At 42.8% G+C, this 26,467-nt stretch overlaps 1 protein-coding gene and 1 pseudogene across 1 annotated transcript in view; both read left to right on the top strand.

Annotated features, from left to right (window-relative positions):
• The window catches only part of FRAS1 (Fraser extracellular matrix complex subunit 1), a 464,038-nt gene that overhangs the window by 386,330 nt on the left and 51,241 nt on the right, over positions 1 to 26,467 (top strand). Inside the window, exons 48-58 of the mRNA XM_060012300.1 lie at positions 7,581 to 7,705; positions 7,989 to 8,129; positions 9,738 to 9,965; positions 13,074 to 13,187; positions 14,907 to 15,057; positions 16,625 to 16,784; positions 18,839 to 19,007; positions 21,923 to 22,169; positions 23,405 to 23,749; positions 25,290 to 25,450; positions 26,020 to 26,167. Coding sequence (XP_059868283.1) covers positions 7,581 to 7,705; positions 7,989 to 8,129; positions 9,738 to 9,965; positions 13,074 to 13,187; positions 14,907 to 15,057; positions 16,625 to 16,784; positions 18,839 to 19,007; positions 21,923 to 22,169; positions 23,405 to 23,749; positions 25,290 to 25,450; positions 26,020 to 26,167 — 1,989 coding nt within the window. The remainder of the gene's footprint in view (positions 1 to 7,580; positions 7,706 to 7,988; positions 8,130 to 9,737; positions 9,966 to 13,073; positions 13,188 to 14,906; positions 15,058 to 16,624; positions 16,785 to 18,838; positions 19,008 to 21,922; positions 22,170 to 23,404; positions 23,750 to 25,289; positions 25,451 to 26,019; positions 26,168 to 26,467) is intronic.
• On the top strand, positions 11,852 to 12,697 carry LOC132425386 (pre-mRNA-splicing factor SPF27 pseudogene; annotated as a pseudogene).

Here is a 26,467-nt window from a genome sequence, read left to right as displayed (position 1 = left end):
AGAGTTATGCTGAAAGATCAGCTGTTTACCTTATGGGGATTCCCTTGTATGTTATTTGTTGTTTTTCCCTTGCTGCTTTTAATACTTTTTGTTTGTATTTAATTTTTGGTAGTTGGATTAATATATGTCTTGGCATGTTTCTCCTTGGATTTATCCTGTATGGGACTCTCTGTTCTTCCTGGACTTGATTGACTATTTCCTTTCCCATATTAGGGAAGTTTTCATCTATAATCTCTTCAAATATTTTGTCAGTTCCTTTCGTTTTCTCTTCTTCTTCTGGGACCCCTATATTTCTAATTTTGGTGTGTTTAATGTTGTCCCAGAGGTCTCTGAGGCTGTCCTCAATTCTTTTCATTCTTTTTCTTGATTCTGCTCTGAAGTAGTTATTTCCACTATTTTATCTTCCAGGCCACTTACCTGTTCTTCTGCCTGAGTTATTCTGCTATTGATTCCTTGTAGAGAATTTTTAATTTAATTTATTGTGTTGTTCATCATTGTTTCTTTGCTCTTTCATTCTTCTAAGTCCTTGTGAAATGTTCCTTGTATTTTCTCCATTCTATTTCCACGATTTTGGATCATCTTTACTATCATTGCTCTGAATTCTTTTTCAGGTAGACTGCCTATTTCCTCTTCATTTGTTTGTTCTGGTGGGTTTTTATCTTGCTCCTTCATCTGCTGTGTATTTCTCTGTCTTCTCATTTTGCTTACTGTGTTTGGGGTCTCCTTTTCACAGGCTGCAGGTTCATAGTTGTTGTTTTTGGTGTCTGCTCCCAGTGGGTAAGGTTGGTTCAGTGGGTTGTGTAGGCTTCCTGGTGGAGGGGACTAGTGCCTGTGTTCTGGTGGATGAGTCTGGATCTTGTCTTCCTGGTGGGCAGGACCACGTCCAGTGATGTGTTTTGGTGTGCCTGTGAACTTATTCTGATTTTAGGCAGCCTCTCTGCTAATGGGTGGGGTTGTGTTCCTGTCTTGCTAGTTGTTTGGCATGGGATATCCAGCACTGAATCTTGCTGGTCGTTGAGTGGAGCTGGGTCTTAGTGTTGAGATGGAGTTCTCTGGGAGAGCTCTCTCTGATTGAAATTATGAGGGGCTGGGAGGTCTCTTGTAGACCAATGTCCTGAACTTGGCTCTCCCACCTCAGAGGCTCATGCCTGACACCCAGCCAGAGCGCCAAGACCCTGTCAGCCATACAGCTCAGAAGAAAAGGGAGAAAAGAAAAGAAAGAAAAATAAATTTAAGAAATAAAGTTATTAAAATAAAAATATATACTATTAAAGTAAAAAAGTAATAAAAAAAAAAGAAGAGAACAACCAAACCAATAAACAAATCCACCAATGATAACAAGCACTAAAAACTCTACTAAAAAAAAATGGACAGACAGAACCCTAGGACAAATGGTAAAAGCAAACCTATACAGACAAAATCACACGAAGAAGTATACACATACACACTCACAAAAAGAGAAAAAGGAAAATATATACATATATATATTTTAAAAAGGGAAGAGAGCAACCAAATCAATAAACAAATCTACCAGTGATAATAAGCTCTAAATACTAAACTAATATAAACATAAAACTAGAAACAAATTAGACACAGAAAGCAAACCCCAAGTCTACAGGTGCTCCCAAAGTCCACCGCCTCAATTTTGGGATGATTCGTTGTCTATTCATGTATTCCACAGATTCAGAGCACATCAAGTTGATTGTGGAGCTTTAATCCGCTGCTCCTCAGGCTGCTGGGAGAGATTTCCCTTTCTCTTGTTTGTTCTCACAGCTCCCGGGGTTCAGCTTTGGATTTGGCCCCGCCTCTGCGTGTAGGTCGCCGGAGGGCGTCTGTTCTTCGCTCAGACAGGACGGGGTTAAAGGAGCCGCTGATTCGGCGGTTCTGGCTCACTCAGGCCGAGGGGAGGAAGGGGTACGGATGCAGGGCGAGCCTGTGGCGGCAGAGGCCGGCGTAACGTTGCACCAGCCTGAGGCGTGTCGTGCGTTCTCCTGGGGAAGTTGTCCCTGGATCCTGGGACCCTGGCAGTGGCGGGCTGCACAGGCTCCCGGGAGGGGAGGTGTGGAAAGTGACCTGTGCTCGCACACAGGCTTCTTGGTGGCGGCAGCAGCAGCCTTAGTGTCTTATGCCCGTCTCTGGTGTCCGTGCTGATAGCTGCGGCTCGTGCCCTTCTCTGGAGCTCGTTCATGCGGTGCTCTGAATCCCCTCTCATCACGCACCCCAAAACAATGGTCTCTTGCCTCTTAGGCAGGTCCAGACTTTTTTCCGGACTCCCTCCTGGCAAGCTGTGGTGCACTAGCCCCTTTCAGGTTGTGTTCACACAGCCAACCCCAGTCCTCTCCCTGGGATCTGACCTCCGAAGCCCGAACCTCAGCTCCCAGCCCCGACCTGCCCCAGTGGGTGAGCAGACAAGCCTCTCATGCTGGTGAGTGCTGGTAGGCAGCGATCCTCTGTGAGGGAATCTCTCCACTTTGCCCTCTGCCCCCCTGTTGCTGCACTCTCCTCTGTGGCTCCGAAGCTTCCCCCTCCTGCCCAACCCCCATCTCCACCAGTGAAGGGGCTTCCTAGTGTGTGGAAACCTTTCCTCCTTCACAGCTCCCTCCCAGAGGTGCAGGTCCCATCCCTATTCTTTTGTCTCTGTTTTTCCTTTTTTTTTGCCCTACCCAGGTACGTGGGGAGTTTCTTGCCTTTTGGGAAGTCTGAGGTCTTCTGCCAACATTCCATAGGTGTTCTGTAGGAGTTGTTCCACATGTAGATGTATTTTTGATGTATTTGTGGGGAGGAAGTTGATCTCCATGGCTTCCTCCTCCACCATCTTGAAGGTCCTCCCTCCCATATCCCTTTTGATCACATCCCAGTGGCAAGGATGGAGCTACACAAAGCTGTGAGGTTGCTGGGAAATCTAGACCCTAACTGGGCATCTAGTCACTTAACTAATAGTCAGCAGTTGTATTTTTAAGTAGGGGAGCAGTAATATTGGATTTAGCAATCTCCAGCACACACTCGTTCTCACCTTCAGGAAACATTTATTGAGTAGCTGCTGCAGGAGAAAGCTTAGATTTTGGAAGCGGGAGACATGTAATATGTGCGAGTGTGTTTCAGTAGTTGTGGCGGCAACATGTGAGAGGATATTAGGAGCCAAGATGCTGTGAGTCCCACCTAAGAGAGGGCTGAGGGTGAGTTAGGAAGGACTTCCCAGAGGTGATGCTTGAGCAGAGGTATTCTTTGGCTTCCTCTTTATCTCAGCCTCTCCATATGGTGACACCAACCAGAATAAGCTGCAGTCAGTGTCTTAGTTTGGGTTCTCCCAAGAGCAGAGGTGTGTTAGTCTGCTAGGGCCACCATCATAAACACTGCACACTGAGCAGCTTAAACAGCAGAAATCTATTGTGTCACAGATCTAGGGGCTGGAAGTCTGAGATCATGGTGTTGGCAGGGTTGGTTCCTCCTGAGGGAAGGTTCTGTTCCAGACCTCTCTCCTGGGCTTGTAGATAACCTGTCTTCATGTTCACATGGCATTCTCCCTCTATATGTCTGTCTGTGTCAAACTTTCCCCTTCATCTGCAATGATCCTATTTCCAAATAAGGTCACATGGTGAGGTGCTGAGGGTTAGGATGTCAACGTATGAATATGGGGGGCATAACTCATTCCACAACAGGAGGCTTGAAGAAAATCTGAAGCAGAGAAGCTGAGAATCTCCCACAGCCTGAGCTTGAGATGGGAGCAGACAACAGGCGTAGAGCCATCCAAAGTTGTGCTGAAAGCCAGGAGGGCCAGGGCGATCTCCTAACATCCCATTAGGAAGGCAGTTTCTTCAAAGATGCTTTTTTCTCAAACCACTTCCCTGACCTGGACTGAACTTTCTCTAATGTGCTAGCCCTCCAGGGGAATTGGAAAAACTGACAGGGTCAATGTGGGTCTCTGTAACACTGCCAGGTACATAGTTTAGCCAGCAGGTTGGTGACTGAAAACACTTTGCATGGGATTAAAAGCCTTCAAGGTATTTCAAACAGTAACTACCTGCTGTGACAGCCAGTAGGGACAATATGTTATTAGAAGCACCATCTTGCAGGTGAGTGAACAACTAAAGTCTTCCAATACCCAATTAGCAACAGCTTAAACAAATTTTTTTAAGTGTACAGAGATTGAAAATCTGTGCTTAATAGGACCTCTTAGATATTAAGTGTAGTGGATGAACTAAATTCATTCACCATATATGTTTTGAGAACCTACTGTGTGCCGGGCACTATTCTAGGTGCACATTGGTGAAGAAACAACAAAATCTTGTCCTCTTGAAGCTTACCTTATAATGCCACTTGTTACCCTCCTGCACTAAATTATGGATACCACCTAAATGATAATATTAAATACCCCATCAAAATCAATATTTCAGACAAGAAAAAGGTTATAGTCAAAAAATTATTCTATGATTCAATTCAAAAAAATTATAATGGTATTTCAGTGGTAGAACTATGAGTGGTATTGTGATTCTTTACTACTTTCCTGTGTTTTTCACATTTTCTTTAATGGACATGTATCCCTTTTATATTGAACAAAAAATTAAAGGATAAGGGTGAAATCCAAGAGGCTCCTTGTCTAGCCCAGAAAAGCTAGATACGTTTTACAAAAAGTACTCCTAACAGAATACAATATATATATATGTGTGTGTGTGTATATGTGTGTGTGTGTCATTTCAACATGTAATCACGTAAGAAAAAAAAAAGTACTCCCAGCAGGCCTAAACTTTGGAGGTGGACAGCCTTGAGTTCCGGTCTCAGCACTGCTCTCTTATTAGCTGTGTGACCTCAGATAGGTCACATTTCTTTCCTAATTTTATTAGTATCATAATCTAGAAAAATAATGCCAACCTTGACCTCCCAGAGCTGTTGAGATAAAAGTCTATATAAGCAAACCTGAAACAGTGTTCTGCACATGGTAGGTACTCAATGTTTGCTACATTGAATTGGGAAAGACCCACTAAGATCAAGCCCAGAGCTCTCATGCACTGCTAGCGGGAATGTAAAACATTACTACCACTTTGGAAAATAGTCTGGCAGTTTCCTAAAAAGTTAAGCATACACCTTACATATATTCCCACCCTCCCACTCTTAGAGATTTACCCAGGAAGAATGAAAACTTATGTCCAGACAAAGACTTGTGCATAAGTGATCATAGCAGCCTTATTTGTAATAGCCCCAAACTGGAAATAACGTAAATGTCCATGAACAGGTAAATGGATAAACAATCGATGCTATAATCATCCAATGGAATACTACTTGGCAATGAAAAGGAATGAACTATTAATACATGCTTCAATATGGATAACTCAAAAACAATTATGCTAAGTGCAAGAAATGCATAAAATAGTATATACTGTATGATTCTATTTATAAAAAGTTAGAGAAAATACCAACTAACCTATAATGACAGATGACAATTCATTTACTTCTTTGGGATGGGGTAGGGCACAAGAAAGGGAAGGATGGAAGGATTACAGAGTGTCAGTTAAAAACTTTGGGGGTAATGGATACATTCCTATTTTGACTTACGTGATGGTTTCATGGATGGACCAAAGATGATGAAATAAAAACACTTTAAATATGTATAATTTATTATATGTCAATTTCCCCTCAATAAAAAAATGTTAAAAAATAAAAAGATCAATCCCAGCACTGCCTTCCCAAGAGGAAAGAAGATCTACCACCTTTCTTTTTTTTTTTTCCCAATGCTCAAGGTTTTTATTGGGGGACTGGTTACATGGGCACCCTCTACCTAGTACAAACCAAAATTGTAGAATCCCAGAAGGAAAGCAAGTGTTCAGCATAAACCAAATTGTACAAATAATCAAGGCACAGAGTCCCTCTTATCAGTTAGAGTGTAGGCATCCTTCGTCTAGAACATACCAAAATTCCATGTTCCTAGACAGAAGCTGAGAGCCCATCTTGCAAGCTGGCATTTCTGATGGCAGCTATAGGCCTCCTAAGTATGTTAACTTTTTTCCGCCCGCTTAACTAATGAGTTCTACCACCTTTCTTAATCAGTCTTAGACTCTCATAGGGGAACAGTGAGTTAGGTGACCAGTTGACTGTGAGAATCCACACACGTATTTCCCCATGAGCTGTGAGAGTGGATTCACAGCAGGGGAAAAGGTTTAAATTTCTTGGTGCAGCCAGTCTGAAGTTATTAAATTTTTAAACAATGGTATGGATTTCTGTCCAGAACCACAAGACAAAACTGTAAGATAGGGGTCGGGGGAGCTACATTTTTTGCCTGTCTAGAGCTGATGTAACAAGCACGAACATAAATATAAAATGCCTCATCAAAAAATGAACACCCTAATATTCAGGAGGCTATTTTATCTGGGTGACAAATTTCAGATGATAAAGAGAGCTGCAAATATAAACCGCGCTGGTTGATGTGTTTTATTTTTAAGATAAAGCCGTGATATTGATGTCACAGTTAGATGTAAAATAGTCAAAGGAGAATCTCTTTGTTTTTTTTTTACAGAAAAGACTAAATGGTTTTGCCAGGATTAACAATGACAAATAATAAATCCCAGGAAGCAGCAAATGAAGTTCAGTACCAAAGCAAAGGACTAGATTAAATAGAGGACTACTGTAACACCCAGAATCAGAAAGAGAGAATTTGTGCTGAGGGACTAAAGGATATGATTTTGTTTCAGTCTTGGCTGCCACCAGAGGATGGACCCCAGAAGCCCTAAGATAGAAGCAAGAATTCTAGGTTGTTTTGCTAAATATTGTTGGGCATTTGAAAACATAGAGATATTATTCATTAGTGGGATACTTTGGCATTATTTAAAAATCACATCACTTCAGATTTTTTTTTTTTTTTTTTACTTTTAGAATGACTCTGAAAAAAATTAACAAGTTTTCTCTGTATCATGTTATTAAAAGACACTGGTTTTCTAGGTCATTTTAGAGTTGAGAAAGAATGATTGCTCAAACCTCAAATTCATGCAGTAAGCTTTGTTACTTCCAGCCTGGCCAGAGTGGTATATGAGAAGCTAGAATCATAGATCCAAGAGTGAAAGGGACCTTGAAGAATATCCAAGAACATTATGGGTGCCGGGGATGGCTCACTAGTCACAAAAACAAGGCTGTTTAGCCAAGCCCTATGACTCCAGTGTTTAAACGCTAAGCCATCACACAATATTAAAAATTAGGGCAGGTTTTCAGAAAGGACTACGAGGCTATGGGAGAATATAAAACTTAAGAGCGAGGAGATTGGAGAATAAGGCAACGGCTCTACCTTTCACAGATTTGACCTGCATACATAAACCCCAAGAGAATGGAGAATAACATTTATTGAGCACCTGCGGTTACCTTGGCACATAGCAGAAGCCTAGATAATTAAGTTAGCATGTGCTCCCACAGAACATATGCTGTTGTAGGGAAAAAACACACAAGCAACTCTAACCCAAGGTCTCAGAGGGCAGCACGTCAATGCTATAAGAAAATTACAAAGGGCTCTCTCTGGTGAGTGTGCCATTTCCCTCACCCGAGAGGGACGGCTAGCCTCTTGACACCCTTTCTCTGGTTCTGTCGTCTTCTTTTGCTAGGTATCCAGATTAGTTCCTTTACTCAAGCTGACCTCACTTCAGGACGCGTTCAGTATATCCACTCCAGTGAGACCGAGAAGCATTCGGATGCCTTCAGTTTTACGCTCTCCGATGGAGTCAACGAGGTGGGTGAGGAACTTGCTTCCCTCCTTGATGGGTATTGATGCAGTGCCATCATCTTTGATTGGAGGGTGCTGAGCCACCGGTGCCGTGAGAGCTTCATTCCCCTCTGCTCTCAGCCCAGGACAGAGGCAAAGAGAACTCTATCTTGCCAGAGAGACTCACTTCTGGGTTCCTAGCTGGTCAGTCATGCCAGGAATGGTGTGAAAGGGAATGCAGAGAGCGCCTACCTTCTCCTTGGGTGGGTGCTGGGGACAGGTGACCCACGTGCACTTTTCTGCCACGTAGGTGACTCAGACTTTCCACATTACTCTTCGCCCTGTGGATGACTCGCTGCCTGTTGTACAGAACTTGGGGATGCGGGTACAGGAAGGTGTGAGGAAGACCATCACAGAGTTTGAGCTCAAGGCGGTAGATGCAGACACAGAGGTAAGAGTCCTCCCCTGGGTTGTCCGGCCGAATGAGAGGCTGATCTAGTGGCATCTATTGCTTTGCGACAGTGCATCCTGAGGGTGGGGTGGGATGGTGAGTGTAGTGCAAGCATCCTTGAAGGATTAAAAACCAGAACATACCGTGGCCTGCTGGAGAAGAGAAACTAAATACATTTGAAATCAAGTTGTTTTTCAACCCTTTCTGAAACCCTAAATACATTTATTCTTTCCTATGATTACGTGCAACAATCATTTTAACATGCTGATTTTTGTTATGATCCACAGAAAATTAGGTAGATGACATTTCATATAGTGTTTTTATTACTCCCTATTAGTGAACAAGGAATTCCTTCACCTATACACTTTTACCTCCTTTACTGAGACTTCAGTGGGTGACAACTAATTATTGCAAACTGAGCATTCTCAAAGAGCCAGGCTTTACACAGTCAAATAGGGCATGTAGAGACTAAACTCTCCCTCTCCTAATGCTTTCTAATTAAAGTATCTAACATGCTGATATGATTTAGCTTCCATTAAGAGTACCACGCACTTATTAATTAGTTCTATGTATGCCCTTCCCCGTGCCAGCATGCATTCATTTATTTATTCATTCTTTCAGCAAATATTTATTACCTGCTAAGTTCCAAGGTCTGCTCTAGATGCTAAAGACAACGCTGTGAATAAAACAGATCAAAGTTCCAGCCTTAGGGAGTTTACAACCTTTGGTGAGGGGGACAGACCATAAAGAATGAAAGAACGTAGAATATCATGTCAGATATGATAAGTGCTAGGAATAAAAATAAAGAGACAAAAGCAATAGTGATTGATGGGTGTGCTGTTTCAAGCAGAGTGGTCAGGGAACGTTTCTCTGAGACAGGAAGAGAAAGAGCAGGCTATGCAGTTTCCTGGGAGAAGCCCTTTCCAGGCAGAGGAATCAGGAGGGCAAAGGCCCTGTAGTCAAGTGTGCTTGGAACATTTGAGTTGCGACACAGCAGCCAAGAGTCTGGACCCCAGTGAGCAAACAGGACAGAAGGATGAGGCCAGAGAAGCACCGTGGGACCAGGTCACAGAGGGCCTTCTCGGCCCAGGTCAGGCCTCTGTATTTTATTCCAAGTTGGTGGGAAATCATTGGAGAGTCCTGAGCAGGGTTTTCTACCTCTTTATTTTTCCTCCTGCATGTCACCCTGGAAGCAGCCGTTGGAAATGGGAAATTTGCTTCTGTTCTGATGCATATGAGATTCTATATATAAGAGTTTTGGAAAAGTGTATGTGGGTTGGGGGGAGGGTGAATGGAAAGGAAATGAGTAATTTTAAAAGGTCTAGTTCTTAATCATCCGAAAGGTTAAAAATTCAGGTTTTCCCCTATAACCCTTAATGGGCAAATTTAAACGTCATCTTAAAACGGGAGGCACCAGAATATAAGTTCGATTATAGAAACCAATATAATTTCTCTCCTTAGCTTGATTTTTGGTATCTATAAAGAAAATGCAATCTTTGTTTTATAAATGTCTTTAGGTTTGGCTGCCCTTGACCGCCTGTGGCCATCACTCACACCTCTGGCTTCTGTTACAGAATTCCCTTCTCTTGCCTTTTGCCTCCCTGACAGGCCGAGTCTGTCACATTCATGATCGTGCAGCCCCCGCGTCATGGCACCATTGAGCGAACCACCAACGGGCAGCCCTTCCAGCACACCTCCACCTTCACCATGGAGGACATCTATCAGAACCGGGTCTGCTACAGTCACGACGGCAGCAACTCCCTCAAAGACTGGTTCACCTTCACCGTTGCTGACGGGACGAATCCCTTCTTTATTATTGAGGAAGGAGGAAAAGAGGTGAGGGGCGAAGACCATGGAGAGGGAGGCACAGCAAAGCATGCCAGAGGCTGTCTGGAGGCAGAACATGGCCTTTTTAGACCAAGGATAACATTGTTTGAGTTTTGGTTCTGTCACATACTAATTGGGCCTTGGGCAAATTACTTACCTTCTCTAAGCCTCAGCTTTTCATCTGTAAAATGGGCACAGGAATGATCACCAGCTTCAATTAGCCTAAGGATCAACGGAGGTAATCCACATAAAGGGCTTAACACTGTTGGCAAAGAGTGAGTGCCCAAGTAAATGATAGTTATTGTTATTATCACCGCTATTATTTCTCCTCTTCCTTTTCACTCACCCTTTATTCCTTTCATTTTTCTTTCATCTGTTTTTCAATAATATCACATGGTTCCAGATTGTCTCCTGAGCCAGCCAGAGTTTCTCTATCTCATGAAGAATTACAGTCAAGAGTACGGCTTTTGCGTCCAAAAGACACTGATTTAAATTCTACCTCTGACACTTACTAATTGAGTGTCTCTGTAAGTCATTTAACCTTTCTAAGCCTCAGCTTCCCTGTCTGTAAAATGGGGATGATATCTACCCTCCTGATACACATGGAGCATGTAGCCCAGTACCTTACACAGGAAACATAGGAAATATCTGATAAACTGTGGCTGTAATCATCATCATTGTTACCATTCTAGGACCAGCTTGTGAAACAGGTGAAGATGATTTTCTTTTGAGGTCATGAAGCTGTTAAGCTTTTCTTCCTTAGGAGAATTGCTTCCTTCTAACATTCAGATGTTCAGGAAACTAAGAGCCCCCTCCCACTACCTTCCCCACCATTTTAACTCATTTTTAGAAGATTTCTTGCAGTATCATAACCCTCCCCTGGGAATAACTGCAACTCTGGAGAAAGGTGGACTCATGGATACCCCTGCATCTCACACAGCTATCTGACTCAGCAGAAGCAGTTTTAGTGAGCATGTTATCACACCCTGCTGGTTATTTCCAGGATAACCAAGGGGTCAACTTCTTAGGCCTGCAGAGTTTTTTTTCCCTACTTTGATGATGAATGATTCTTTTCCTGACAGATCCTCTGGCATGCTTTAGAAACAAACAGCCCGTGAGAAGATCATTCTCAGTTGGCCAAGGTGTCGGTGGGATGGCTCCTGGGATTTCCCTGCCATTTCAGCACCTGCACTGCCTCTCCACCTGGCAGGTCATCACGTTCATTTTCCCTCTCCCAAACCATAACTGCTCCCCAGTTAGTTTGATTTTCAGAAGAGAAAAAAGATTTAGGAATTAATCAGCAAGAGGGTCACCTCTATGATAAACATAAAAGGTCACAGCAGATCTCCAGAGGGACCGTGTCATTTTGAAAATGGAAATTATCTAGAAGGAGGGTTGTAGAAGATTGAAACACCAGCATCTTGCTGTCCTGTATGTCAGCTTGCTGTATCTGCTCAGAAACAGGGAGGTGCTGGGTCAGACTCCCCATGTGTGTTTGAATGTATATGTGTGTATCTGTGTGAGAATGAAGTTATAAACCGAAATTTCTTTGTATTATTCCCACAAACACTTTTATTCTTGATTTCTTCTGCCCCCTTTCCCCATGTAGACAGCTCTCTCTCAAAAAAAAGGAAAGAAAAACAAAAGGAAATCTCTTCCCATGAAACATCTTTTCACATCTGACAGAATCCTACCTGGAGACTTTGACATTAACATTTTGATTATGAAAATCATGAGAAGTCCGACCAAAACAAAATGGCCGGGCAATTTCTAGCGAGCACGCCGTCAGAATTAACTTAGCAGCCGCCAAAGCTGATGAGCAGGTGACGTCATTACGTTAGCGTCGGGCGCAGGAGTATTTAAGTGAACCTGAGCCGGCGCAGACTCGGAAGACTCCGGCTAACCGAAGAATGGCGGGTACGGGCTTGGAGGCCGGAGGGGTTGTGGTGGACGCGCTGACGTATTTTGACCGAGGTTATGAAGCGCCTGGTGTGCGGGAAGCGGCTGCGGCATTGGTGGAGGAGGAAACACGCAGATACCGACCTACCAAGAAGTACCTGAGCCACCTGAGAGCCCCGGATTATTCCACTCTTGAAACCAACATAATGAGAAATGAATTTGAAAGATTGGCTGCTCGACAACCAATGGAATTGCTCAGTATGAAACGATATGAACTTCCAGCCCCTTCCTCGGGTCAGAAAAATGACATTACTGCGTGGCAAGAATGCATAAACAATTCTATGGCCCAGTTAGAGCATCAAGCGGTTCGAATTGAGAATTTGGAACTAATGTCACAGCATGGATGCAGTGCCTGGAAAGTGTATAATGAAAATCTAGTTCATATGATTGAACATGCACAGAAAGAGCTCCAGAAGTTAAGGAAACATATTCAAGACTTAAACTGGCAGCGAAAGAACATGCAACTCGCAGCTGGATCTAAATTAAGAGAAATGGAGTCAACTTGGGTATCCCTGGTCAGTAAGAATTATGAGATTGAAAGGACTATTGTACAATTAGAAAATGAACTCTTTCAAATGAAGCAGCAACATGGAGAGGCAAACAAAGAAAACATACGGCAAGACTTCTGAAAAAGACTAATCTGGTGGGTAGAAAGGAAGGCATGCTGGGCTTTCACAGACGATCAGACATCTGAACTGTGAAAAACAACAGCATCTTATGGAAATCATCAGTGGTTAAATGTTTAGAAAGCATAGAATGTGGACTGTTATACTCTGTTTGTACATTTCAGCAAAATAAAAAATTTCAACATGGTGGAAGAAAAATCATGAAAATTTTAACAAGTTATGGAAAGGGAAATATTTTGTTTATTGTTTCACCTCAGGGCAGTATTAAACTCAACTAAAGAAGGCATAGGTGTGTGAAAACCAACTTCCATAGCAGGTGAAATTCCAGCAAGAGTTCTTATATTGTTTCTACTTTATCCATCAACATTCTCCCTGAAGCCTCATGCCAAGTGGTGATAAGCGATGGAAACTTGCTCAGTTGCCCATTTTGAAGTGTCAGCAGATTTCAGGGGTCCCAGCCTTTGTAGGTCCTAGACCTGACGTATTTCAGATATGTGTGAATGATAAGTTTCCTTTGTTGCTTTCACCACAGATCATGACAGCAGCACCTCAGCAGTTCTGGGTAGACATCCTCCCAGTAGATGATAGCACCCCTAGAATTGTTACCAACCTGGGGCTCCAGTGGCTGGAGTACATGGATGGCAAGGTAAGGCCTTTCCACCTGCCGCAGACACGTTAACTGACTTGGGCTCGATCCTATTCATGACAATATGAACAGAACTCTTGTTCAACTCATGTTTATCCCTCCCTAAGTGAGCTGATTTGTTAAGATTGCTGAGCTCCATGAGTTTGGTTCGAATTGTATTACAGTTTAAGATATTCTTAGAAAATGACCCCAAAATATAGTAGCTCAAACAAGATAGAAGTCTTTTTTCTCACATAAAGTACAGAATTGGGGAGGCTAAGGCTTCACGTGACCATTCAGAGACGCATGTTCCTTCTATCTTATTCTTCTGCCATCACTGGGTTGTTGCTACTGAGAGCATAGCCAAACCTCTTCAGCTATTCATCAGTATTCCAGCCCATGGGAAGAGGAAAACAGAAAAGTAGAGGGCAAGGAACTTCATTTTAAGCAAGTGGTGCAGAAATTAAACACATCATTGCACTCATATTCTTTTGACAAGAAATTGGCCCTATGGCCCTATCTGTTGCATGGGAGTGTCTAGCTGGGTGGCTAGGTGCTCGGTTAAAAGTTTGTTAACTAGAAGAAGGGAAGGGTGGATTTTGAGAAACATCTGGAATATGCCACAGATGAGAAGGAAGTGAGTTTTTTTGTAGGTAAGTATCCTCAGAGGAATTCTAGAAATTTAAATTTTTTTCTCCTTTTCCTAACTCTCAGTTTGGTCATTTTAAGACATGTCATAATTCTCACCTGGTAACCTGTCAAGCGTTAAATGCCCATCCCCACCCAAACACACACAGTTCTTCAGTTCAGATTGGAAAGGCTTTTGTGTGTGGTATTCCCTCTAGGACGTGGATTTTCTCATCTCCATGTTGCTGATTTGTTGGTTGTATATGTAGCAGTGAGGCTATAGCTTTCCACTGAACTCATTGAGAATTTTTAAATATATGAAACAAAATTAGTACAGATTCCGCTTATGCCCTGTTTGATATTTTTCTCAATACTCAGAACCATCCTGTTCTCTTCTTGGCACTCTCCAACGGGTCTTCTACCTTCAGCTCTTACCCTACTGCCGTGACTCTTATCAAATTTACCAATGACCGAAGTCACCAATTTCACCAAATCCAAAGGTCACTCACATGCCCTTATTTTACTAGGTCTAGTAACACTTAATACTGTTGACCACCCCTTTTTTTCCTCTCAAACCTTTCCTCTTACTAAATATTTGTTGGGTGAATAAATGAGTGAATCAAAATTTAGCCAGTATATTTGGGCAATATTGGGATATCATATATTTATCTTACTCAATTTCAAGCATTGTAATCAACTTCTATAAGGTATAAAGTGGCCATCTTCCCTGTATTGTATCATTCTTTCAAAGTTCCAACCTTCTTTCAAGGCCACACTCAAATCCCACCACCTCAAAGCCCCTTTTCCATAGTCCAGATGGATTTCTGTAATCGCTCCTCCCCAAAAGTGGGTAGCACTCTTTTCGTATATCCCATTACGGCTTTTGCCACAGTTACCTTGCTCATAAGCCTTTCTTTCCCAATAAAGTGTGAACATCAAGGGCAGAGGCTGGGATGGTTTCTATCCTCATAACCTCTTCAGTCCCGACAAAGTTTACCAGGCAATAAATGCACTTAGTAAATCATTGTTGAGCTGAATTAAATCTGAGTCAGAGGGTCTTGTTCCTGCTTTATTCCCATCTCAGGAATTAAATGTAATGGGTTTCTGTTCCAGGCAACCAACCTGATTACCAAGAAGGAACTGCTGACCATGGACCCAGACACAGAAGACCTGCAGCTGGTCTACGAGATAACCACAGGCCCTGAGCATGGCCACATGGAGAATAAGCTGCAGCCTGGAAGAGCTGCTGCTACTTTCACACAGGGTGGGCACTCTTAGAGCTGAGAGGTGGGAGAGGTCTCTTCTGACACCACTCTCCTTACTTCCCTGATCTTTCCCACAACTACTGCCAGCTACTTACCCCCAAGTAACCTATTTACAAACAAATAGATCTTTCAGTGTCTAACCATCCAACTTTCGAATTTTACTTCTCCTGATTTTTTTTCCCTGTTTCTCTGAATTAATGGCAAAAAAAAAAAAAAGGAAGAAAGAAAAAGTTTATCTTTACCAGGCTTCCTCAGCTCCCAAATTGCTTTAGGTTTGGCCAAGTTTTCTGGAAAGGATCACGTGATACTCCTGGGTTTTCTTTCAAAACAGAAATAACCACCAGACTTTATGAAAGATCTGTGACCCTTTGTGGTTTACTTTTTTTTTTTTTTTTCTATTTTGCGGTACGCAGGCCTCTCACTCTTGTGGCCTCTCCCGTTGCGGAGCACAGTCTCCGGACACGCGGGCTCAGCGGCCATGGCTCACGGGCCCAGCCGCTCCGCGGCATGTGGGATCTTCCCGGACCGGGGCACGAACCCACGTCCCCTGCATCGGCAGGCGGACTCTCAACCACTGCGCCACCAGGGAAGCCCTGTGGTTTACTTTTTATCTCTAAGCGTTATAGATTTTTTTTTTTAAGTCTTCAGCAAAGAAAAAAAAATCAACATGGGTAGATTGTTCAACAGAAATAGTTTCCTGTTTGGAATCACATCAAGCAGACCATTTTGTATTTTAGTTGCTTATAAGCTTTTCACAGTCTTCTAGACTTATTCTTTTTTTTTTTTTTTTTTTGCGGTACGCGGGACTCTCACTGTTGTGGCCTCTCCCGCTGCGGAGCACAGGTTCCGGACGCGCAGGCTCAGCGGCCATGGCTCACGGGCCCAGGCGCTCCATGGCATGTGGGATCTTCCCAGACCAGGGCATGAACCCGCATCCCCTGCATCGGCAGGTGGACTCCCAACCACTGCGCCACCAGGGAAGCCCTTCTAGACTTCTTTTGAGGATGCATCTGATTGGGATCAGTCGTTGTACAACTGCATCTTACAATTTATGTGCCATATTTCCTTTTTCTCCCTGTCCTCAATCTTTTGTTCTCTCCTAGCCACATTTTATCTGTGCCTTGTGTGTGGGCTGTTTTAATCCAACCCCAGCTTTTCTTGGTAGCACATACCTTCCAAAGAACGTTTATTTTGAAAGAAGCAGGGGTGGGTATGAGCATATATGCACAGCAGACGAGCTCAAAGACTTCTCTGTTGGCTCTAAGATTTGCATTTCACATTCCATAGACATTTATTAAAGTGCTTTTTTGCCAAAACCCTGGGATTCTCATTTTACAACAGCATAAGGGTACTTCTATACATAAAAATGGGTCTTTTGTTATACAGGATCTTATTTTAAAATCTGGCAGAAACATTTATTTTTAACACTACTTACTATCCCTTTTTGTTCTTGGGACAATACGTTTTGTCTATAACCCATTAGAAGAATAAAACTGGGTGTATCAGTAGGAATCTGTGAGGCTGTCTTTACATCCCCGGGTTAATTCAGTGTCTTTTTTCTCACAGAGGACGTGAACCTGGGGTTGATTCGTTATGTGTTGCATGAGGAGAAGATCCATGAGATGACGGATAGTTTTCAGTTTCTGGTGAGAGACAGTAAACCCAATGTGGTCAGCGACAATATCTTCCATATCCAGTGGTCCCTCATCAGCTTTAAACATAACAGGTACAAGCGTGATTGGTGTTCATTCTTGAGAAATGAATCAGGAAAGCAGAGGAAGTAAGGATGAAACACCCTGTGGGTCAGCTCTAATCATCCAATGATGATGGTGGGGTGATAACAAGAATAAAAATCATAGTTACACCAAATATTTCTTGAATACTGTATGTACAAGGCACTGTAACAGGTACTTGACATATGTCATCTTGTTTAATACTTGCAGTTATGAGATGAGTACTATTGTTGCCTCCACAAGAACAAAGCAACAGAGACAGAAATAGGTTAAGTAACTTATCTGAAATCACGTAACTAATAAGCAGTAAAACCAGGATTTAAGTCCAGTGACCTTAAGCCTTGTGCTTTACTTCTTCTCCTGAAAGTATTTGTCCTCTGTCTTCAAGTTTAAAAGATAATCCAGCAGAACTGATAGGGAAAACAATAAGCATTCAGAAAAATAATCACTGGCCCACAGTAACAAAGTCTTTGCCTTCTGTCTACATTCTCCCTGTTCTCAAGCTCCCATTCTCCCCCTAGCTCTTTTGGTGTTCACAGAATCGTATATCTTTAGGGAAGGATTCATAGCTTAATATAGACAGCTCTTCAAGATGATTTTGTAGTCTGCTGGGGAGTTAAGAGGCAAACAGAGAGTCAGTCACCAATTGGTAAAGCACGGTGCTGATTTTATAGATTAGATTATAACAAGGATTATAATTTTTGTGGGGGAAATAATTCTTTAAATCTACATTTGAGACTCACTATTCTAAGAAACCAACCTCATGATAATTTAAATGAAAATTGGGACTTGGGAGGAAAACATGCAAACTTGATTTTAAGCACCCCAGATGTAGGCTATTCTACTATTACACACACTTGGAGAATTAGTGGAAAATTAGAATCAATATATATATATACACATACACATACATATATATATATATATATATATATATATATCTAAAACACTTTGCTGTTATTTACCTCTTACTTGTAACTCCTTCAAAATTAAATGCACCAAATAAAACTGATGATGTTTTCTGGACAACCCTCTAATGTTTAATGGACTAGACAAAACGAAGGGTCCCCAAGCTGGCAATGAAGACTAACCTCTCAGAGGCACTTTGCCTGCAAGCCTCACAGCAATAAAACCCAAGCCAAAGTCCAATAGCCATACTCAGTGATGAAAAACAAAGCCCAGCTCAGGCCTCACTTGCTTGTGGCTTTTTTCAATAATTATAATAATAAGTTATTTCTCACAGTCCTAGAGGCTAAGAAGTCCAAGATTGGGATGCCAGCAGATTCAATGTCCAGTGAGGGCCTGCTTCATGATGCATAGAGAGTTGAGTTCTTGCTGTAACCTCACATGGCAGAAGGAAGATGGAGCTCTCTTTTATAAGGGCACTAATCCCATTCATGAGGGCTCCACCCTAATGACATAATCACCCTCCAAAGGCTCCACCTCTAATATTGTCACAGATGGGGTTAGGGTTTCAACATATGAATTTGGAGGGGGACACTTTCAGCCTATAGCACCTTGTCACTCCCCCATTGTCATAAAGCTCCATTTGCCTAGACACTTTTCTCACCTTGGCCCAGTTCTCATTTTCTTACCTCTGGCACTGCCCTGGCTCCTTTAAACACTTCCTGGAGATCTGGCCCAGTCACTCCCCACCTGAACCAAGTCATTAATTGGCTTCCAAGCAGCTTTCTTCCGCAGGAACTCACTGACCTATTCTAATCACTCTTCCACACTTGGGAGAAATTATTTCTTTGTGTTCTGAAATATGGAGTGCATAGCTCTTATGTGCTGACCATCTTTCAACTCTCTCTGAAAACGGGGCAGATATCATTCTGCATCCACAGCTTCCTTGGTCGCCTGATTCTGTGACTGTCCCGGGTGAACGCATTCCCTCAACTTACAACCTGACTTCTTAAAGGAATCAAACTGCCTCTTCTCGGAACTCTCTGACACCAGTAACCAACCAGAAGAGACAGGCATTAAGCATGTAGATCCTTCACAGCCCTTTCAGAATTTCAGAGATTGCCTTTTTGTGTGCTTCCAGCTACAATGTCAGTGAGAAAGCGGGGTCAGTCAGCATCACGGTGCAGAGGACTGGGAACCTAAACCAGTACGCCATTGTCCTGTGTCACACAGAGCAAGGCACCGCCAGCTCCAGCTCCAGGGTCAGCTCCCAGCCTGGACAGCAGGACTACGTGGAGTATGCCGGCCAGGTAGGTGGGTGTGGGGGGCCTCTGACTCCTGAATTGCCAGTGGGCTGCAGCCAGGGCTGAGACGTGGCTGTCGGCAACTGTGGCACGTCCCCACTTCTTTACACCAGCTCTCTGCCCATCAGCACCCTTCCTCAAGTCACTGTTCTATGTTGCCTTCCCACAGTGCTTTCTTCTTCACAGTCTGTCTAATCTCCACTGCAGTTTTAACTGCTGTCCAGCTTCTCAGTCTTTACATTTTGCTTCACGATCAAGAAAAGTCTCCAAGGCACCATGTTGTACACTCAGCCTTTGGTATCCTAACCCTTCCTCTCTACCGCCCTTTACCTGAAGGGTAGGGAGACTAGTTGGGGAGTTCTTGGAACAGGATCCATGAGAGATGATGGGAGCCTATACACATTATATATAAATTAGATAATCAGCAAGGACCTACTGTATAGCACAAGGAACTATAATCAATATTTTGTAATAACCTATAAGGGAAAGGAATCTGAAAAAATAGATATATATGTACGTATAACCGAATCACTTTGCTGTACACCTGCAACTAACACAACGTTGTAAATCAACTAGCCTTCAGTAAAAAAATAAATAAATAAAGTGAAGGTGGAGACAAGTGGGTGGATTCAACAGACCAGTAAGAATTGACAAGATTCAGCAGTGGATTAGATAGTGAGACAGAAGGGAGAGATGAATGATGATGTCCCTGGCTGGGGGGGACACCAAGGAGGAACAGGTCTGGTGAGGGTGTGGTCCTGGCTCTGCTTTGGACATGTTGAGTGTGAGTTGCCTTAGAGACAATAAGTTGACAGCTTTATAGGTTGGTAGGAGAGTGCAGAGAGGAGTTCTGGGGTAGACACACACACACACACACACACACACACACACACACACACACACACACACGTTTGCACATCTCTATGTTACAGCAGTGGTAATTAGCACCAGGGTGTGAATGAAAGAGAAAAAAGTGAGAGTGAAAGCAAAAGGGAAAGGACCTACTGTATAAATAGTAAACTCCTTTAGGGCAGGATGCCCTGTATGTGTCAGATTTAACTATTGCACAATACCTGGTACTTATTAGGTATTTATTAAATGTTTTTTCAAAGTAGTTTCATTATTCTTATGGCATAATAAATCTCTGTAAAGAGGAGTGGGCTCTGTCTTTGAGGCATTTCAGCTGGACTAAGCTAAAGCCTCATGTCAAATGTATTTTTTTGGGCTTCCCTGGTGGCGCCATGGTTGAGAGTCTCCCTGCCGATGCAGGGGACACGGGTTCGTGCCCCGGTCCAGGAGGATCCCACATGCCGCGGAGCGGCTGAGCCCGTGAGCCATGGCCGCTGAGCCTGCGCATCCGGAGCCTGTGCTCTGCAGCAAGAGAGGCCGGAGCAGTGAGAGGCCCATGTACCGCAAAAAAAAAAAAAAAAAAAGTATTTTTTTAAACTTTTATTGAAATGTAGTTGATTTACAATGTTGTGTTAGTTTCAGGTGTACAGCAAAGTGATATATATATATACATATATATATTCTTTTTCAGATTGAGTATTGAGTAGAGTTATAAGATATATATATATATAACAAGATATTGAGTATAGTTCCCTGTGCTATACAGTAGGTCCTTGTTGGTTATCTATTTTATATATAGTAGTGTGTATACTTTAATCCCAAACGTCTAATTTATGTCAAATTTAAATGAGGAATTGGAATAGATCAGATAAGCTAAGGAGTCTTCTAGCAAAATAATAAAGAAGAGCACATACTTGTGGTTTTTAGGGAGAGACAAAAGGCAGTGTGTTCTAGACCTAAACAGAGACCTGTGAGTGTTTCATTTAGTTGGGAGCATTTTAAAATGTGGAGCGTAATAAAACTTAATTTGATTAGTTGATTACATGTGGAATAGTAATCTTCTGTTGATGAAAATTCCATGTTTTTCAGGTTTGTGTGGCCCTAGAGGTTTAGGACTAATGTTTACACATTTTAGCTATCTCAGTTACACAAAGTGCAGTCCAGGTCCATTGCCTGTCCACTCAGTTTCAGACTGATCCATAGCTCCGGTTCCATTTGAAGGTTTTATCCTCATCTTTTTTTGAAGACAAAGTAAAACCAGAATAAATCCATAAAAGTTCACAATTGTTTGCATATAAATTAATTTCTCTATTTTATACCAGGCTAAATTAATTCACATTATGGGTCTAGCACATCTTAATGGCAAAAGATTTAATGGTAAAGTTAAAATTCAGTCTGGCTTGTTCACAATGTAACTTTCTGTGAATTCAAACTCTGTTATTCAGTGCACTGAGATTCTATGTCAATTTTGACTATACAAGTAATATGGTGATGATAATAAATAATACCTTGTATTTGTTCCATGCTTTAAAGTATACTGAGTGCCTTCATTATACGTTGTCTCATCTAGTCCCGCCAGTAAGTATGTGAAATAGGTATATTATTGTTATTTAACCGATGAGGAATCTGATGTTTGTAAAGTTTCATAGCCTAACCTAGCTTGGAAGTAACAGAGCCGGGACTTGAGGCCAGAACTGCACACTCCAGGTTCAAAGATCTTTCCAGTTAAACTTGCCACAAATAGAAGGGGAACTGAGTAATCAAATGACTCGTGCTATCCCAAGTGAGTTAATAAAACAGAATACAAAGGATTATCTATATGTTTTTCTACAGTCACCACGTGGTGGGAGACATCTTTGTCCTCCACGTCCCTATACAGTAAATCAGCCCCAGCGTACGGAGGAAGAATGGGAAGAGGTGATACAGCAGGAAGTAGGGGCTAGAAGAACCAGCTGTTTCATTCAGTGCTTTGCCCACTGGACTTGGGTCCTCTCTTCCCATATGCTCTTGGGGAGTGTGGAGCAGGGAAATCTGAGGCACAGCTTAACTCCTTGTTGTTTCCTTTGTGACAGGTGCAATTTGATGAGCGAGAGGACACCAAGTCCTGCACCATCGTCATCAACGACGACGACGTGTTTGAGAACGTCGAGAGTTTCACTGTGGAGCTCAGCATGCCAGCGTATGCCCTACTGGGGGAGTTCACCCAGGCGAAGGTCATTATCAATGACACTGAGGACGAGCCCACATTAGAGTTTGATAAGAAGACCTACCGGGTCAACGAGAGCGCTGGCTTTCTATTTGCACCTATTGAAAGAAAAGGTCTGTTGGTGCCAAAGGTGACAAGGAGCTATAATAATAGCTAACATTTATTGAGTCTCTTTTATGTGCCACGTGCTCAGGTTCCATATTAACTCATACACGGAAGTACTTCGTGTGTATTAACTCATTTAAATCTCCAGAAATCCTAATAACTATCCTACCTACAGTGAGTACTATCAGAAGGCTTCTCATCTCAGTTCAGGTTGTTAGTGCTTAAATGGGACCAAAAGACTAGTTATATTTGGCTTTGCAAATGACTCATGAACCTGGGATTTTTAATCAATCACCCAATCCATAAATATTTAGTAGCCTTGGTCAAGGAGGGTAGTTACAATTTGTAAGAACTGGCTTCCTCTCTTAGTTCTTGGAAGACAGAAAATGTGTTTAAAGGTTTTCCTCCGTGAGTGTCCCACGTAGAGCTCAGATGAGAAATAAACTGTGTATGAGAAATAAAGGGCAATTCTGCAGGGGTGGAAATCAAAACAAAGATTGTATGGATTTATGATTGTGCAATATTGAGACTTTATAAAACACATGGAAATTAAATCCCCACTCAGAGCCACAACATGACTGTAAGTGATGACGTCGGGTATTTTGTTGCATCTGCTGACTGCATGTTAGTGTGACAGACACTGCAGAGAGCACCAACCCTTGGCAATGCCCCTCGGATTACAAGCAAGCCCCATTGATTGCTCTGGGCCAGCCAGCCAAGCCCAAACAGGCTGTCACCCAGGGAAGTGGCAACACTAATAAGTGAAGTCATTTGTTCAGGGAGCTGGGGTTTATTTTGTTTTGTCTTCCTCTTTTTAAACAAGCTTATTTCTCCCTGGGAATTAAAGTGCAGAAGTTTATTCAGAAAGGCAGTGAACTGTGCTCATAGCACTACCTTCAGGACACAATTACTTTGCTGCTTAAAGTACCAAATATGTCTCTTATCTCTCCACCCGCTGTGGTCTTAGATGGTGGGCAATGAGTCTTGTGAATTAACAGAGCACAAAATTCACAGAATAGGAAATCCATTTCAAGTTGTTGGGTGAAGTATCTGGGGTATATTAGGTCCTCAAGTGGTTTATACCACAGGCTTAAGAAACTGCAAAGCAGGAAGGTTTCATGTCAGAGTTTGAACAGAATATGGAATATGTCAGAGAGGATCAAGCCTGTCAAATTACCAGAGATTTCAAAATCTGAGAAGTGCTCATTCAAATGCTTTGGTTTTCTTGCCATTTGTATTTCAGGGGATTCAAGCAGCATTGTATCTGCAATTTGCTACACGGTCCCTAAGTCAGCTATGGGAAGTAGCCTGTATGCTCTAGAATCGGGCTCTGATTTTAAATCTAGAGGGATGTCTGCTGAGAGTCGTGTGATATTCGGGCGTGGCGTCACCACGTCCACCTGCGATGTCATGCTCATTGATGACAGCGAGTATGAAGAGGAAGAAGAGTTTGAGATTGCCCTGGCAGATGCTTCCGGTAACGCCCGCATCGGAAGTGTGGCGTCGGCCAAGGTGCTCATTACTGGTCCCAATGATGCCTCTACTGTGTCCCTGGGCAACACGGCTTTTACTGTCAGCGAGGATGCAGGTAATGGAGAGCGTCTCTGGGGTTCCCTCATCCATCCCCTGATCCCTTCCTTGAACAATTTCCTCTTAGTTTTGAGAATGCCCTTAGGACATGAGAATGCCATTCCTCAGTGACACCGTTGTCAGTCTGAGGCAGGTACTACTAGGCATCAAGACCAAGAATGGAAGGTAGTGAAGAATAGGGAGTTCCATCCACTTGTCTTGCTCTGGTTACTGATGGCAGGGAGGAATCTGGCTTAGAGTTCACTGGCTGACCTCTGTGGTCCAGAGGGAGGGCGTGGTGCTAAGCATTTTGGCTTGTGAAGGAGGGGAATGTGACCTGTTGAGGATGGAGGTAAATTATTTAGTGTACTGCTAGCTGCCAAAACAAATAAATGCAAAGTTTCAGTGTCTTAACAAATGGAACTTTCTCGTTCATATAACAGCCCAAGGCAGTCAGTGGGCAGATTTCTTCCACCCAGGCCTCTTCCCTCTTTGGGCTCCACAAGGATCTCAAAGTCTTCTGCGTGCTGCTGTCAGACATCCTGCAAAAGAGGCAGCAGATGTGCTGAGTGTCTGCTGATCTGAGCCCCCTGATCAAGACCTTGCATCTCTTTGAAAGTGAAATTCTGAGGGATAGTAAAAACTAATATTTTGGAGCACTTACTGAATGCCAGCCACCATGCCATGTGCATTCCATTCATTCTCATTTATATATAAAAGCAAATGGAGTCCCAGAGAGATTAAATAAATCATCAAAGACCAGCTAATATGGAAGAGCTGGATAAGAACCCAGACCTTTCTATTATACCATGTTTCCTTTCCCGTACACCAAATGCCCAGCCATGACTGCTTGTCACCTCTCAGCTTATTGGCTGGAGAAATATGATTGGTGGGCTTGTCATGTTGCTTTTCTCTGACCTTGATTGTGAAAACAGCTAGAAATTTAGTCATGTATCATTAGGACCCTACAAAGTATGTTGTCACAGCGACCAGAAGATGCGCTTCTTCCAAAGATAAGCAATAAGCACGTATGGTTTAAGTAATGATGTGTGCACCACTCAGATAAGATAGGAAAATCACCCAGTTAGGAACATTTAATCAGGAACATTCAGCTCCAGGCTCCATAGAGTCCCCTAGCTGGTTTTTCCTTAACTGGTTATTTTCTAGCTCGTCCCTGAGGCCCTAGTCTCTGAGTTTCTTCTCCCTAAATAGACTTGAGATGTTTTTCAGTGGACCCGCCTCTCCTCGGTCCATTGTTCTTCTCCTGTGAACAGTCTCCTCCTTGAAGCCACAAAACCACTTTCCCCTAAGGGCTGTCTTTCCAGCACCACCTCCCTGAGGCCCTCCTTCAGGTCTGCTCTTGATCTTAATGTCAGTACAAAGAGGGATGGTGACGCCTCTCAGCCTCCCTCGGAGGGAGCACAGGAACGTCACTGAAGGGGGACTAGGCAAGCTAGCAGGCTGAAGCTGCCGCTGCTGTGAGGGAGGACATCGTTCTGAAAACCGCACCCATTTTCCGGTTCCGGGTTGACCACTGAAATGTATGACTCTCAATTCAGGCACAGTGAAGATCCCAGTTATCCGCCACGGGACTGACCTTTCCACCCTCACGTCTGTCTGGTGTGCAACGCGGCCCTCGGACCCAGCTTCCGCCACTCCAGGAGTTGACTACGTTCCCAGCTCTAGGAAGGTGGACTTTGGGCCAGGTGTCACTGAGCAGGTGCGCATACAGAGGTCAAAGGCCAGATGGGTCTGATCATGTTGTCGTTAGTCTGTTCTCCAAACTCTCTGGAGGACCATAAAATACCGAAATATTATGATCTTCCCATTCTTCAAAAGCACAAAGAACAAACTTAGAGAGATCTTCGACAAACTCTCCAAGTGACATTTTCAGCATCTAATATCCAGCACCATGGATTTAGGATAGAAACTGCACTAGATCAATGCAAATATCTAGAAACAAAACACCTACGGTATGTGATACAGAGATGATCATTTTATGGATTTAAAAAATTTACTTTAAGACCACCGAAGAAAGGCAAATTGTCACCTTTGCCCTAATCTCCCAAAGGCAAATGAGTGCTGGTTGGTGAACATCCTTTAAGATTTGCTTTGATTTTCCCTCTCTTTTTTAATTAGAAAAAAAATTTAATTTTTTAAAAGTTAAAGGTATAATTGACATATAACCTTATATTAGATTCAGGTGTACAACATAATGATTCAATATTTGTATATATTGTGAAATGAACACCACAGTAAGTCTAGTTAACATCCTGATTTCTCTTCTAGTATTGCACCTTGACCATCTTGGATGACACTCAATATCCTGTGATTGAAGGGCTGGAGACATTTGTGGTTTTCCTCAGCTCAGCACAAGGGGCCGAACTGACCAAACCCTTCCAGGCTGTCATTGCAATTAATGACACATTCCAGGACGGTAAGAGATTGGGGATGCCAGCTGGTGGTTCAGGCCAGATTTCTATTTTTTCCTTAACATCCATGTATATGACATTGGAACTCATTCACATTTTCATTCAAGAAATGTGTGTGTGTGTGTGTGTGTGTGTGTGTGTGTGTGTGTGTGTGTGTGTGTACATGAGTACACGCACACGCACAGTTTTACATAGAAATATGGGACAGAAACAGTCATTCATGTTTCTGGCATCTGCGAGGCACAAAACGATGTATGGCATACTTTAGAGATATTCCAGGTTCAGTTCCAGGCCACCACATTAAA

Source organism: Delphinus delphis, chromosome 5 (genome assembly GCF_949987515.2).
Source record: "Delphinus delphis chromosome 5, mDelDel1.2, whole genome shotgun sequence".
NCBI lineage: Eukaryota > Metazoa > Chordata > Mammalia > Artiodactyla > Delphinidae > Delphinus > Delphinus delphis.
The sequence above is the reverse complement of the archived record's forward strand: the minus strand, read 5'-3'. Positions and strand labels throughout refer to the sequence as shown.